The 15,718-nt window shown below is 37.1% G+C and overlaps 1 protein-coding gene across 2 annotated transcripts; it reads right to left on the reverse strand.

Annotated features, from left to right (window-relative positions):
• Positions 1-640: 640 nt before the first annotated feature.
• On the reverse strand, positions 641-15,473 carry bmp5 (bone morphogenetic protein 5). Of its 2 annotated transcripts, XM_016668437.1 has the most exons (8): positions 15,341-15,473; positions 13,341-13,732; positions 10,243-10,435; positions 6,102-6,250; positions 5,568-5,765; positions 4,238-4,314; positions 3,985-4,095; positions 641-3,901 (listed from the first exon to the last, which is right to left on the reverse strand). In XM_016668437.1, exons 2-8 carry the CDS (start codon positions 13,600-13,602, stop codon positions 3,752-3,754), a joined length of 1,140 nt encoding a protein of 379 aa, XP_016523923.1. In that variant the 5' UTR covers positions 13,603-13,732; positions 15,341-15,473; the 3' UTR covers positions 641-3,751. The 2 variants fall into 2 exon arrangements, with proteins under 2 accessions (XP_016523923.1, XP_007546217.1); XM_007546155.2 differs by lacking the exon at positions 15,341-15,473 and having other exon boundaries at positions 642-3,901; positions 13,341-14,171.
• Between the last annotated feature and the right edge of the window lie 245 nt (positions 15,474-15,718).

Consider the following 15,718-nt stretch of genomic DNA (forward strand, 5'->3'; position numbering starts at 1 on the left):
AAAATGCATCATTCATGACTGTAATCTCTGGTCCTTATATCGTGCAGGACATCTGAGTTGCCTCGGGCACAAATGCTGTTCTTCTTGGTGGTCTGACAAGATTAGCCGCAGTTATGTCATCATTTTTGAATTGAATTAACCGAATAGCGTCCATCCACTGCTGTTGGAGATGGTTTAAATTAAATAAAAAATGACTTGAATCATCCAGCACTTGTGGCTTTTGACAGACAGCCAGGTCCAGGAGGGTCAGAGTTAAGGTTGACTGAATGAAAGCACATGTTTTTAGCAGCTGCTGACATGGATGTGTCTGTTTTCTTAATCATTCAATAAGACTAAACATATTTGTGAAAGAAAATAAATTATATCAGCACTTGGAAACTTGGTGTTTATCCAGCGTATTCACACCCCCTGAACAACAACTATAAGCTTGAATGTGCTTTAAACGGGTTTTATTTTACAGGCTTTAGAAGTAACGCAAAATTCTAAAAACAGGGTAAAAGGATGCATAGTTTTAAAAAAAAAATCTTTTTAAAAACATGCATCTTAATTTTTTTTTTTCTATAAATAAATATCTGAAAAGCCTAGCCAGTTGTTTGCAGTACTTTATTCTGATTCCCCTAAATACAACTCAGAACAAAACCAGTGTATTTAAAGATACACCATTACTCAACTTATGTGTCTTATTTGGAAAACACTGCACAACTTTTGCCTTTTGCTGTCTACAGCTGGTTTGCTGACTGTGACACACACCATGCAGCACTGCTCAGCATCACATCTCCCGTTGATGATCCACAGGTCATGCTAGCACAGACATGGGAAGTGTGTTTGAAGGCTATGGCCACCCCCATCCGTTACGTCAATGGGCCAGGCTTCAAACCCAAGTCCTTAGCACTGCAGGGCATTTTGTATCCTGGTCCTTTAACTTCGTCATGAATTAGTTTGTGTTTAACTGTCACATAAAATATATTGAACTTCATGGTAGTAACGTGACAAAATTGTGAAAAAGTTTAGTGGATATAAATACTTGTGGAAGGAACACAATAATTCAAACAAATTGTGGAATAATCAATGGAAAAAATAAAAATTGAAGAAGTGGTTAGTATAAAATAAAAAATTATGGGGTCTTAACCTTTTCAAGCATGTTGCATAGCTTCCCATTGACTGGATGAATGAAAAGGCATTTCTGATTCACTACAGCTTGTTATTGAGTAGCAAAGTCACAATATTATTCTGCACTATGAATTTGCATTGTTGACCTTTCTCTATGTGAGCAAAGTCAAAAAGGTTGTGCTCTTCTGTGGCAAACTAATAGAGTTTCATTCACAGCACTTCCTGTATTTCTGACACTAAAGACATGTAGCTGAATTGGAGAAAAAAACAAAAAAAAAACCCGTGAATCAAAACAGTAGATGTGATTGTAAATTGTGAGTAGTAGTCATGCCAGGCAACAGGCCGCAGGAATGCAAATCACGCCTCAAGCCAAAAGTTTAAGCTAGCAGGTGGCCACTTCTATTCACCGAATGTCAACACTTCTTTTAGATGGAGTCTACATAACATCTGGGCATGTCAGCCACTGCTTTTAATTAAATGAAATACAGTTACTCAATGTTCTGCCATGTCGGAGGAAAAAAAAAAGAAAACTAAGGTAAAGTGCGAAGGGGAAAAAAAAAATTGACAGTGCATTTACTGTGCTCAGTGAAGGTCAGCACAGATGTGTAAATAAATATTAAACCTTCAGCTAATCTCTACATTTCCAGGATCGCTGGAAGTCCCTAAGTAATCAGAATACTCCCATGGAAGCAACTCAATCCCGTGGCCCATTTTTCTGGAAGTTATGCTGATCCTGAATGAAAGGATACTGCAATAAGCCCCACTCCATTTTGGTCAGAGGTTAGTTTAAGCTTTAAGCAGGCTGAGAAATATAAAATGTACAATTTTCCAATATGCATTAAAGTGGTGGTGCACATTGAACTTTACAAAAAGATGCTGGTTGAGTAATGATGACTGTGTTTGTGGCACAACTTCACACCTATTAAGACATGTCCTTTCATCCAAACTAAAATGATACTTTTCTCTCAGCCATAGGAGTCCATAACCCGTTTTAACTGTTTGCACTGCAGAGCAAGTGGATGTGTGTTGAAGGAGTTTTCTTACACATTGACCAAAGACTAGGAGGGTCTATGGCAAAATGGATGAAGCTAAATATAGGGTAATCTTAGAAAATCTGTTAGAGGCTGTAAAAAACTTGAGTCTGGGGTAAATATGAAGTGATTAGTTTAGATCCCATCATATTTATTTTTTAGCATCAAAGTCTAGTTCTACAGTTGAGAATCTGTAACAAAGACGTTAAAATTTGTGTTCACCATCTGTCTGCATCAAATTTGAATGAATCTCGAAAGCTGGTAAAGAAATACCCCCGAAAGCCTGAAGTTTAAAAATGCATTAAGAAGTATTTAGTCGATCTGTGCCATACTTTAGATTTGTATTTGTTTTAGACTTTGAAAACCATGAATCTTTTTACTTCCATGTCAGCTATTTACTACTTTGTGTTAACCTACCACATGAAGTCCCAATAAAATAGATTGAACCTTAAGGCTTAAAGGAAATCAATGCAGTATAGGCACTGAGATCACAATCTTTTCTTTTTTTTTCTTTTACTACTACAACTAGGTTTACCACTCTGCAAGAACATGTCAGGAGTTTATATCATGCTTGTTAAACATTTATAAATCTGGGACGGTAGTCCAGCAACAGAGTGCATAACAGTGAGAGAGCTCCCAAAAGAATACAAGGCGTACAAGATCAGTTTGAAAAGGTCTGGACAAATGACATCTGGTAGAGGAGTATGCAGTGTAGAAGACTTTTCTTTCAGGGCTACATTTGCAAATGTTTATCAAGTTTAAGTTGATAATGTGAGTAAGAAAAGCTGTGGAGACAAAGAAAGCAAGGAAAAATGTTTCTAATGGAATATTTATTAAACATACAAAACATTCTATCATTACCCGATGCTTTCTAAACACAAAATAAAGTTAGTGTGGCGCAAAGATGGTTGCTGCAATGAGGAAGTTCACAGAAAAATGACAGTGTTTAGATGTGGAGGGTTACATGAGCAGAAACTGTTTGAATTAACATAGATGGTATTGCTCTCATATTTAAAATTTTAACTATATACATATTTGATGAAACAAAAAAACTATTTATGTGGCACTCTTGGTGAAATAAGTCAGACTTGAAATGACACATTTTTAAAAACACTGACAAGGTCTCACACAGAGCTCAAACCCTTGTTAAGAAAATGTATATTGGTAACACCATTATGTATATGTTTAGGAATGTATTAGTGATCCAAAACAACAACAACCATCTGTCACAGAATTGATCACAAAAGTAAATGTTCGCATTAAATATTTTACAGCACAATTTCACAACTTAAAAGAAAAAGGCAAAGATGTCACAATGACTCCAGTGAAGTGTTTAATCATAGATGTACAGAAAAAAAAAAAAATAAAAAAAATATATATATATATATGCGCCATAGGACACACAAGGGAAAAGATTATGCACATAAAGTCAAATCATCATTTTGTACTAGACACTTAAATATTACAGTATTCAGTGCTATTCGTTTAAAGGGAAATAAATTAACCAAGAAAACTTTATATACATAATACTGTACATCCAATCACACCTGCAGCAGATGTGCTTCCCAGCAATTTCCATTTCAGGCTCCAAAAATTAAACTGCGTCAAAACTAATGGCACCCACATGATCTGACAACCATATTTCTGTATTTTTTCAGAATAACATTAGAGCTGTCATCAAAGTACAGCACTGATATTGCGTTGAGCTTGGTTGGGGCACAGCAGGGCTTTGGCACGTTGTCAGGAAACATTAAATGTACCTATAAATAAGAAGTATGAATTTTTAATGGCAAGGATATTGTACGGCTAAGCACATGTACAATGCATTTTAAACAGCACTTACCAGGGTTTGCACAATAGCATGATTTGTTGCATTCATTTGAGCATTAAGTGGAAAAGAGCATTCGCCGTCACAATAAAAAGCAGCATAGCCCTCCGGTGCAATGATCCAATCCTTGGCAAAAAAAATACAACAGTTAGCTTCTCTAGTTTATAGCCTGGATACGCTTTTCCATATACTTATGATTTAATGTGACCACCATGTGGAAACTGTGTCAATATTGTTTTACAAGAGATTTGAAAGCTTTGTGTCTTACCTGCCACCCCAAATCTCGAAAGCTGACATAGAGCTCATGCTTTTTGCAGGCCTGCTTTTGTTCACTTGTGTTATAGTCTAAGGGGAAAAAAAGATTAAGACAAAAGAAGTACAATTAATGAAATAAGCCATTATGCATTAATCACTATAACTGTTTTGCATGTCAGTCACATTGGTATAAACTCTGTATCATGCAAATACAGCTTCAGCATCGCCTCTCTATATGCATTGTCTTGTAACATACATCACTTCATCTCCTGTCTTGTCGAAATGATGTGACCTGAGCCTCACAGATATACTGCACATGTAGTTAAAACCAGAAATTTACCTTCACTTTTTAAGGAGACATAAAACCTTTGTCTCAACAGTCTGTCAATCAAATCAGTAAAATGTTCTTTGTGTTGGGTAAGCTACAATAACCAGAATTAGATCCATTTGCAAAATGCCAGAACAATGTTTTGTACTTCCTTCTAATTCAGAAGTTTACATGCATTTCATTATTATTTGGAAGAATTACCTTTTAAATTATACGAACTTCCTACGAGTTTCCCAGAAATTTGGCTCATTCCTCCAGAAAGGCCAGAAACTGGGTCACTTTTTTAGGCCACTATGCTCAGCAAGAACCTTCAGCTCTGCAAGTGAATTTTCTATGGATCTGAGATCAAAACTTTACGATGGCCACCCAAAACGTTACATTACTAACACGATTAGGTCATGAAACCATGTGCAGACACCCTAAGATTTACTCAACTCGGCATGGCGAAACTCCAAGCGGTTCTAGTTAAAGGCAACTTGACTTACTTTTTTTTTTATTAATTCATGTAATAATTACTTGAACACTTGGGGGCACTCAAACAGGATCACTGAAACAGGATCACTGAAAAAGCAATGTACCCCTTCCTGATGCAGTAAAACATTGAATTTTAAGAGCCAGTTCCATATAACGCATGCCATGCATGCTGCAGCTAAAGCTATCCAGAGTCTGGACTGAGAAACTAGTAACAGATTTCTTCTTAAAAGTTCTAAGATGCTCTGATCAAATTAAAGCATACATTGAATAAATACTTTGACAACAATGCCAATGGTAGCATTGGGAATTCTGCTGAATTTTCTCACACTGGCATTTTTCTCTCCAACTAAACAAATGTGCTGAAATTAGTGGCCGTTTGCTTTCCAGGATAACATTTTGGGGTGAAACAATGGCTTTTCAAAAACAGGTATATTTATTTTACAGCTTTTCACACATTTTTTATCATCATTATCAATTATTTTATGTGATAAAGAAATCATTAAAAATGTTTTATCATCATAAATGCATGCCCACTGCACACCTCCAGGTTTTGACATCCTTGATGATTCTTGTTGATTAGTTGATTTATTGCGATTGTGGTTCTTTTTCCTTCCGCCAGCAGCTCTCACAGAGCGGAGCAGAACTCCACTGGCCTTAAAGAAAGCAACGACAAATGGCTGTTTGGACTGAGGCCCGTTCCTCCCGATGATTCCAGCAGATTTTATGTTGATGCTCCTTCCTTTACCAAAAAAACAAAACAAAAATAAAACAAACTTTTAAAATAAATGGGACACTTTATTATTTCTTTTATTGTAAACCTATAATAAGAATGCCAAAAACATTTAAGGAGTCTGTTATGATTTTAGATTTATGTCTATTTCTCAGAGGTCTAACGATACTTTCTTTGGTTATATTTTTGATTAATATAAAATGTTGACATGTAGAATGAATCAAAAGACGAAACTCAAGCTTTTTCTGCAGCCCAAAACAAATCTGTAGATTATGTAAAGACATATTTTTTTTTTATAGAATGATCCCAAAAAATGTTGTGAAAAGCAAAATTAGCTTTGCTTACCATCAATCATTTCCACACAGAGCTGAAGACCAAAATTTTGCTGTGGATTTATCACCCAATGGTTACTGGTGGCTGTTATATCAAACACAAGCCAGCCCCCGTTAGACGCCTGCACCTTTTTGGAGTCGAGCAAAAATGTCTCCGCATCTCTGGAAGTACAAAAGAGCAAAAGAAGCATATTTTTTTTATTATTATTATTATTTTTTAAAGTGCTTAAAAATTGTGCTTTCTAAGCATGTCTTTTCAAAGGCCTGCCAGTGAGAACCAACTACACTGAAACACATGCAGCTATTGTTGAAAAGTTGCATGCTGGGACAAATTGCACTTATAAGGTAAGATCTTTGCCAGTACTTAAGGCATTTGATGAACAAAACATTTTCAGGGCAATGAATCATGAATTTAGCTTTTGTGTATTTTACCATGAGCTTAACAGAAGGCAACAATCAGCCATTCTCTTTGAAAAATTATAATTAAACAAAACTTCTACAGTTTTTGTTCGATTCCTTTCAAGTGGCAGATCGGATAAGGCAGCAGCTGTTAGTTTTTTGTGGTTTCACGGAGCTGGTTGGAGACATTAGAGGTTTTCCATGTGGTCTCAATTGTTTTGGAACTAGTCATATGTTTTTCAAAGGTGAAATAAAACTCTAGATTAATTCTTTTGAGGCACTAAGTGTTGAACTTCCTCTTTAAGGGGCAAAAAAAAAATCAAGTTTACTTTGTCTCGGAACATTGTGAACACTTACTGATCGAATGACCATATTTATGAGGAAACATGTTTTCTTATTCCTTATTGAATGGTTAGAAGCACTGATCAAATAGGAAAAATTGTGTTGGTGGAAACAAATATAACGTGACGACACTTAAAGGTATTGTCACCTTAAATGTAGGCTCCTTTATGTATTTTGTCCACATTTTTATGAGGATAGTGGCTTGGGTGTTTCAGCAAGATGACAGTGATGTCAGTGAGTGTGTAAGCTTTGTTGTCTCCACAATCTTTAAATAACAAACAATATTGGAGATGCACTATACAGCATCTTGAGGACACTTGTCATCCTCTTTAGTTTTCGTATATCTTTGGACCAAAGATTGGTATTACGATAGTTGATTCCCATTTTTAAAAACCAATATTAACTCTATGCTAAGTGATTGTATATAAAATACTGATTCTAGCCTTCCCACCATGAGTGGTTATTAATTATTTATTTTGGGAGCAAAGGTAATTTCAAACCACGTGTGTGAAAGAGCAGAAAACAAAACAAAAATTTCATGCAGATAAGCTGCAAATATGAATCGACATATCGTCGAAAATAGAAATGTATTTTGTGGTAGTTTGCTATATTTCTGTTCTTGTTTTCACATTAATTTAAATACCTCACTAATGCTGCAAAAAGTAAACCTCTCTTTGCACATCAACATCAATTCTTGCATTATTAGAATTTAAGCGTATGAACTAATGCAGTCTGGAAACAAGTTTAAAAAAAATTTAGCTTCACAATTGTTCAGCTTAGAAGCGAGTTTGCTCAATGCCATTGTAGGTTATCATTCTAGTGGTGACTGAAACTTTTACTTACTTGAATGAAAGATATTTGATTAAACAAACATTAGCTTCATAAGCTAATGAAGAGAAATGAAGTTATACAAATTGTTGAGTTGTAAGCACCAAGTAAAGTCTCACTCCTGCTTGTGAACACTAATCAAAATTGCTTGTTGAAAACATGTGTAAAAACATGAACTGAACCCCCTTCACCTTTAAGATGGCATAGTCCATTGACTCAGACCTTTTCAACTCCCTGGAGGGCCATATCTCCCCTTCAATCACTCACACACATTTTTGGAAAGCAAATGCGGGGCCACTGTTAAGCACACCCCTGTGTATTCAGCAATCTCATACTTTAAACTTCCGGAATATTCTTAAGACAGGCAGGTGGTGGGCAAAACACTGACCATGGGCTCACCCATGAGAAACCCCCCTGACCCTTAAGTGTGGTCCCTAATGCTTTGATTTGGGACACAGCCAGCTCGGTAGGCAACACAAGATGAGTGACAAGTGAAAAACTTTCCAATCTATACATAAGTGCTCGACTTGCTAATGGGGTTCACTTTATCCACGAACTATATTTATAAAAGCAGACAGTGCCTGTGAGGGAGACCAGAGTTTCTGATAAAAGGATGTTTATTGTTGGTGGAAAGGACAACAGCTGAAGAGTGATCAGCCTCTTTTAAATGTGAAATAATACTGATACTTTTTGAATAAATGTATCCTGTACCAGAAATGGTTAAGTGATGCCTTAAACCCTTTAGTCTAATCAAATAAATAAGAGTTTTGAAATTAATTTCCGTTTTATTTCAGATATTTTTGGATGCTTTTAACAACAAATAAAAATCACCATTTATCTTTTTTTGTATCATAACTGACATTGGGTATTTTCAGTCCTGTGCAATCATGTCTTTGCAACCAAAAAAAAGAGATACAGCTGAAATTAAATATTAAACTACACACAGACACACACACACACACACACAAATAAACAAACACAAAACACATGTTTCAATCGCTTAAGATTTCTACTTGCTAAATGCCAATAAATAGACATCAGACAAGATAAAGGGAGAGAAGAGTAGATCTGCACAGGTCGGGTCCCTCCTCAGGCACAATTTCCAGATAGTAGAAAGTTCCACATTCATCAAATAAGCAATTATTTCTAACTATAAACACCATGTTAATAATAACATTGCAGAAGAAATTTATTTATATCCCAGATATGACCTTGTTTATGCAAGCAAAGTGCATATCTACCCCAAGTATTCCTTGTGAAGATGCTGAATCAAGACGATAAAATGGTAGAATGTAACAAATCCTATTTACTTAGGGTCTGAAAAACCACTCAGAGACATGATGAATATTAAGTAGCCTGTACATGTATAGCACTTCATGTAATCCAGAGGACTTCAAAGCGCTTTAGTCTACATTCAGTCATTTACCCATTATAGATTCTCACGCTGATGGTGGTAAGAGACACTGCAGCCACAGCTGCCCTGGGACAGTTTGGCAGTGCAATGCAATGGCAATGCAAGTATCTAGCCTGGACACAATGTTAGAGTTAGGAAGAATGGGGGTCCAGACTAGCAACCCAATGGTCATAAGGTGAACTCCTACCACCGTCTCCAGTCTGCAATCTATCTACGCAAAACAAAATCCAAAGGCCTTGTGAAGATGCTGTTAACGTGGTAAGAAAGTGTCATTATCCATGGTGTTACAAGTCCTGTTCAGCACTGGACTGAAAAGCCAATCAGTGACGAAGAAGCCATTTCTTTTGTATAGGGACAATTTTCATGTCACAAAATAAATTACTAAGTAGCTCAAGGACACCAAAGTCAGTGTTTGGTGTGGCCATCAAAAAGCCTGATCTCAGTCTCAGAAATGTTGTAGTCAGATTTGAAAAGGTGTGTCTAAACAACGTGACAGCTACAACATTTCTCGCAATGGGACATAATTTGATTAATGACGGAAACTCGTGGATGGACACCCAAAGCATTCAACCCAATATTAAATACTAAAAATGTTTATTTAAACTTCTGAAGTTGAATTTTTTTTACTGTCAAAGGTAACTTAGGCTCACACACACACACACACACCTACACACACACGCACACATGCACACACACGAAAGAAAACAATTGTAGGCATAAAGTGCCATTTCTTTTCTTTGGAAGTGTTGAACAAAATAAGAAAACAAAACAATAAAGAGCCATTAGGTGCCAATATTATGGAAGTCTCATGATATCTCGTTTTATAGTGTAACACAAAAAATACATAAGATGTTTATGGCCCCAACAAAACATATACTTTTGTCAAAAAGGCATGTTGCCGTTGTCATAGGATTATTCCTCTCCTACAGTTGAAGTTCATGGAATACAATTACAATTACATGACAGAAATAGCTTTTGGATTTAAATTTTATAATATATATGATAATTTAAAACAGGTTACGGTACTTATGGCTGTAAGGTGAAGTCATAGATAAAAACTGCATCTGAAATAATTCACAGTAAATCAATGAAGCGGCAGAAAACAAAACGTTTTTTTGAGTTTCTATTTGATAGTGGCATTAATGTGAGTGTTTAGCCGATTTAAACTTACTTGTTATGATATTCTTTGATAACTTGATATATGGAAACCTTCAGGGTGATATTGTTGTAGCGAGCGTGACTGCGGTCCTTATAGATCCTAAATTCTGCTGCGGTCACCGCCTCTCCATCTGGGATCTGAGTCAGGTCAAAACGGAACTCCTTGTAGTGTCTTCTTTGGTGAGAAAAATCTTTATCTTTCTCCACTGGGAAAAGGAAAAAAAAAATAAAAATTTACGATGAACTTCTGTATTACTGCCAAGTAAATCTCAACAGAAAATATGAGTTCACCTCCTGAACTGCTTCTTGTGTTGCATGACAGAGAAAGCCAGCATGAATTGCAGAGGAGGGGGAAAAAAAAAAAGAATATTTATCACATCTTCTTTTACATTCAAGATCCAACCCAAACATTTTGAGTATCAACAAAAGCACTTTCCAGTTCATTAAATCAGTCAACTGAATACAGGTAGCAGTTCCCAGACAGGCCCTCTACTGTGTGCCTTACTGCATTCTCCAGCCATGATGAATGGGCTGTCAGTTAAGAAAAACAGGCTGATTTCAATTAAAGACACTTTCTGCTGCTGCCAAGCAGAAAGAAAAGAACAGACAGGACTCTTCAGAGCCCATGTGAGTGTCTGCTCTGACCTCATTTCTGACCTGCAACTCACCTCTACTAAAAATTCCCCAAGGAGTCGTTTGTGATTCGGAAATAAAATGAAATAGCCCTTGTTGAGAAGAATTTTTGAATTATTTTTTACTAACACAATAAAACCTGAGCAACAGCATTATCGAAAGATAACAAGTAGCTAGAGAGAGTGACCTCAACTGTCTCACATCCATAATTAGCGCAGCAAGGAGGAATGCAGTTGGGGTCAGCGGGCGTCCTGAGATTGGTGGTGATATCATGTGGGGTGTTTTCCTGATATTTTATCAAGAGAGAGCACCTGCGGTTACTTAGCACAACCAAGTCAAAGGTCAGGCTTGACTTTAAACCACTGAGTGACTTCTATTAAATTAGCCACAGGCTGTAATCTGAAGCAGAAGTGCCACTGAGAGGAAAGTGCTTTCAACTTTGAATGGCTAAAGCTTCAATAAGTTCTCTCCATGCTAAGACTAAGCTGCATGCAAACTGCTGATTAATTAAAATCACCAGAACAGACAGTTGGATCAAATCTTCAATCCTCTTTGAGAACGTTATTCAATAATAATAAATTAATTAATATAGTTAGTCATGTGCTAGTTAATAGTCTCAATGTATTCCAATTATTTAAAATGCTACAATTGATACATTTCTCCTTAATACCATCCTACGGTTTAAAATCCTTTAATTTGCTCTGGAAAGTAGTGGATAAGCTAGAATTTGATTGGGCTATACTGCCTATAATGCAATGCAGTGTTGTCCTTCTAACTGTTGCTGTGCACTGCTATTCAGCTAGCTGCAGAATGCCACTGCACTTTCCCTCACTTACAAGAAAGACAAATTTGGCTCAGTGGAGATTTTTCCTGTCAATAAATCCTGGGTTAGTCATTGTTTGGAAATCACAGCGTGCCACCTATCACCTTAGGAAAGTTGTTAAGCTTAAAGCAGCATAACTGTTCAGCTGCTGACTGCAGGCTAGTTATTGTAGCAGATAACCTGAAATTATCAGGTTATCTGCTAACCTGATAATTTCAGACATACTGTGTTACACTAATATAGACATACTGTGTTACACTAATATGCAAAGAATGGCAAGAAAATACATTCTGCACAATAAGCACAGTAAGCTATTAAAAAATCCAATGGGTGTTTAATACGTATTTTTTACTTAAGTTTATTTAATTAAATAAAAATAGATAAACGTTACATAAATATTATATGTGGTCATAACAACCAATATTTTAAATAATTTTGGCATGAGTTGTTTTTCAATATTAAATGAAAGTAAGTAGATCACTGTGTACTTTTTTTTGTTAATACAATCATTGACAATTGCATACCGGCTCATTACAGTATTGATTGCATGAAAAGGGAACGTAAACGTTTTTTTAAAACAGTTGAGGTCCGCCGCTGTCTTTAGCATACTGTAATAAAGACAAGAGCCTCTTTGAGAACTTTACTGAAAATCCCCCAGAATGAGAGCAGAACTTTCGAGGCTGACAGCGTACATGCCCGGGTAGAGTGGTAAGTGGAAACAGATGGCCTCAGACCAAGGTGAGGAATTATTGTTTCAGGCAATGCTACACACGTTCACTTTTTTTTTTTAACATTTTTGCTCTGTTTTATGTAAAATATAATTTTCTACCTTGAGATGCCAGTACTATGTTAACACCGTAAGAAGTTTAAGTTTCCAGGGAATTTTTAAAATAGTTTCTTTACGCTCTGACCTTCTGAGTAATTCACCATGTGCTTGAATTATCCTTGCAGGGTGACAGACAAACAAATTTCCCAAATGGTTGTAGAACTCTGTAACAATGAAAGAACCTCACAAGCAGGCATCCATCAATATCACCCTCCTATCTCTCTCTCTTTTAACAACAGGAAATAATTGAGATCAATTTTCTCAAGGTCAGACAGTCATCTGATAAGCTGCCCTGAACCACTGGGTTCAGAGTTGCAGCTACCGAACAAATACAATCATTATCCAAATCAAATGCTGTTTTCATTGAAAGGTGCACAAAATGTTAGAATGTATAATGTTAAATAATAATAATAAAAAAACTAACCTAAATATAAATGGTGTTTGAATTTTACATTAAAATGAATGAGTGAATGAAAAGAGAAGATTCTATTTTATTAGTGATTTATGTGACCTGTTTTCAATTAAGCCGTTCATACAACAGCATGTATTGGCAGACACACAGCGGAATTTCTAACAAAAAATATATATACATACCACAATTTTTCGTACAAATTAATACATGTGGACAGGAGGATTTTCTTGGCGTTTAAATCAGAAATAATTTAGATTCTTCAAGAGCGTATTAAAAATGAAAAACAATTAAAATTGAAACTAAAAACGAACTTTAAGCGTCTGTTATTTGAGCATGGTTGAAAGTTTCCTAATCTTTGTTAGTCATTGTTAACCTTTTAAATTGATCCATTACTGCACGGGCCAGTCAGACACTCACCTAAATTGACAAAGCTCATAACCATATCAGCATCATTGAGGAAATTGGTGTCGTGCGCCGTGGTTAGTGAAGGACTGTGCCCCAGCAGAGGGGCCGCTCTGTAGGGCTGCGGCACACGGGAGTAGCCGACGTGCTGCGGGTTGTAGTAACTTTTCTTGGAGTGCCCTTGAGCTTTGGCACTGAAGCTCTTCCCTACGCTCCGGTTTAACACCGCCACCCCTTCCTCCTCCTCCACGGCCATGGCGTTGTATAGGTCGAGCATGAAGAGCGGTGCGGAGGACGCCTGTTTCCCTGGAGAGAAGGGCCTCGGACGGTGAGGCAAACCCAGGATGGAAAGGATCTCTCTCTGGATCTCCCTGCGCTCGTGATTGCGCAACCTCCTGTAAATAAAGCTGGAGTGCACATGGTTGTCAGTGAGAGCGCATTGAGCGCAGGAAAGAAAACTCAGACTGCTCCAAGCAAGTGCGAAAAGTGCGCGGCTCAGAGGAGTACAAAGCGCTGTCATCCTGGCAAATTGCTCTCTTAGAGATGAGAGGATAAACTACATTGCAATCTTTGAGGGAGGGGGAAAAACAAGAGAGAAAAAAAATCTCTAAAAGTCTACAAATACGGATTCATAAACTTTCCATAAAAAAATAGAGGAGCCACAAGTTTCACGGTAGTAAGACAGGACTCTGTTTGGGTACAAAGTCTGCAGGAAAAATCGGTACTCCTGTCCTGTGTGAGAACTTTGTCTGGCAGTAGGCCCGTTTACTCCTCCAAGGTCTATCCAGAGTCTCCGAGTATTTATGAAGCGGTGACCCCGTCCCTCACCTTACTCCTCTGACATGAAAAAAAAAAAAAAAAAAAAAAAAAAAGGGGGGCCCCCCGGGCCGGGGGGGGGTTGTACTTTTCAAGGGGGAGAAAAGTGGGTGAACTTTTTCAAAAAAAAAAAAAAAAAAAATAAGAACAGAGGAACACTCCACTCATGCCCTGGCTCGTATATAATATATATATTTATTTCAGGAGAATGTGCACTAACTGGGGCTATAGTTGCCCTTTGGTTCCATCCCACACTCTGTTCTTGTTTTCGCATCCTCCTCTAGCGGTCGCAGTAAAACTTCAGCCGGGTCCCATGATGAATGTGGCGGCTTCGGAGTGTAAATGGAGACACTTGAAATCTGAGAGCCCAGTCTTAACGAGTGAAAGAGTAATGACAGAGCCTTTTAATCACCTCAACGTATTGAAGTCGGGGTGTTTATAGGTGAGCGCTTCAGCTGCATTTAATGCTTTTGATCCTACTGTAAGTACTTTCGACGTAGAGGAAGTCAAATTAAGTCTTTTATAGTTGTATGGCACCAAACGTAATAATAGAGTTCATTAATTTGCCAACCATTACATCCACCACCGATCTAACGGTTACACTGAGATTTAAATATTTACTACAAGGAAAAGTATTTGAAACAAAAGAAGCATGCAGAAAATGCATTGTGGTTGGGCAAATTAAACAAGCAATCACAAGGAAAATCAAAAAGCGATATTAGAATGAGACACAAATAAAGAGAAAACGTTTAATTTCATTCCTCGACTGAGTTGTTACCCTGCACTGCCATCTAGTGGAAGCTAAAATACCGTCATTAAGTCTGTAGTCTCCACTACAGTTCAGCTGCCTAACAAAAGTATTCACACCCCTTAAAAAGTACTCACACCCGTTTCTCCCACATTAGAAAAAGTGATCTTGTTTGAAACATCAACGCAAGTTACAGAAAACTGTGAAGCAGGAGGAAAACCATACCCGATTTTTATTTTATTACATAACTGAAAATCTGAAAAAGAATATTATGCATGTGCATCCATCCCCCTTTAACCTGAAACCACTAAAATAAATCATGTTTACTACAAATTAGTGGAGTCTTGCACTCCATTACTCAGGTCTTTATGGAAGAGTGGCAAAAAGAAAGTAATTGTAATTGTTACCCATGACTTGTTACTTCTTAGGAAATATGCATGCTCCCTCTTACCTTAACTTTTTGCTGCAGCACCTGAAATTTAAATTTCTCACTATTGGATAGAAAAGACCATTCTATTCCAGAGGTCTTCAAATCCAGGCCTTGAGGTTCAGTATGTCCTGTGGCAATGAGGTCCTAAATCTAATGGCTGAATCACCTCCTCAGTATGCAGTCAAGTTCTCCAGACTCTTGCTAATGATCTCATAATTTTTACTCAGGTGTGTTGAAGCGGAGACACATCTAAAAGATGCAGGGCATCACCTACTGAGGCCTGGATGTGAAGACTTCTATTCTATTCTATTCTATTCTATTCTATTCTATTCTATTCTATTCTATTCTATTCTATAAGAAGTCCCATTTTCTGTTTGCACAAATTATGTAGGGCAAAGG

This window comes from Poecilia formosa, unplaced genomic scaffold, assembly GCF_000485575.1.
Source record: "Poecilia formosa unplaced genomic scaffold, Poecilia_formosa-5.1.2 Scaffold15, whole genome shotgun sequence".
In the NCBI taxonomy this organism is placed as follows: domain Eukaryota; kingdom Metazoa; phylum Chordata; class Actinopteri; order Cyprinodontiformes; family Poeciliidae; genus Poecilia; species Poecilia formosa.

Bases quoted from the DNA above. Each gene is read 5' to 3' on its own strand.
- bmp5 (XM_007546155.2), bottom strand. From the start codon at position 13,845: ATGACAGCGCTTTGTACTCCTCTGAGCCGCGCACTTTTCGCACTTGCT. The intron at 5,766-6,101 runs GTAAGCAAAGCT...TTTTTGGTAAAG, and splicing joins CTGTGTGGAAATGATTGATG to GAAGGAGCATCAACATAAAA. The intron at 3,902-3,984 runs GTAAGTGCTGTT...TCTTATTTATAG, and splicing joins ATGCTATTGTGCAAACCCTG to GTACATTTAATGTTTCCTGA.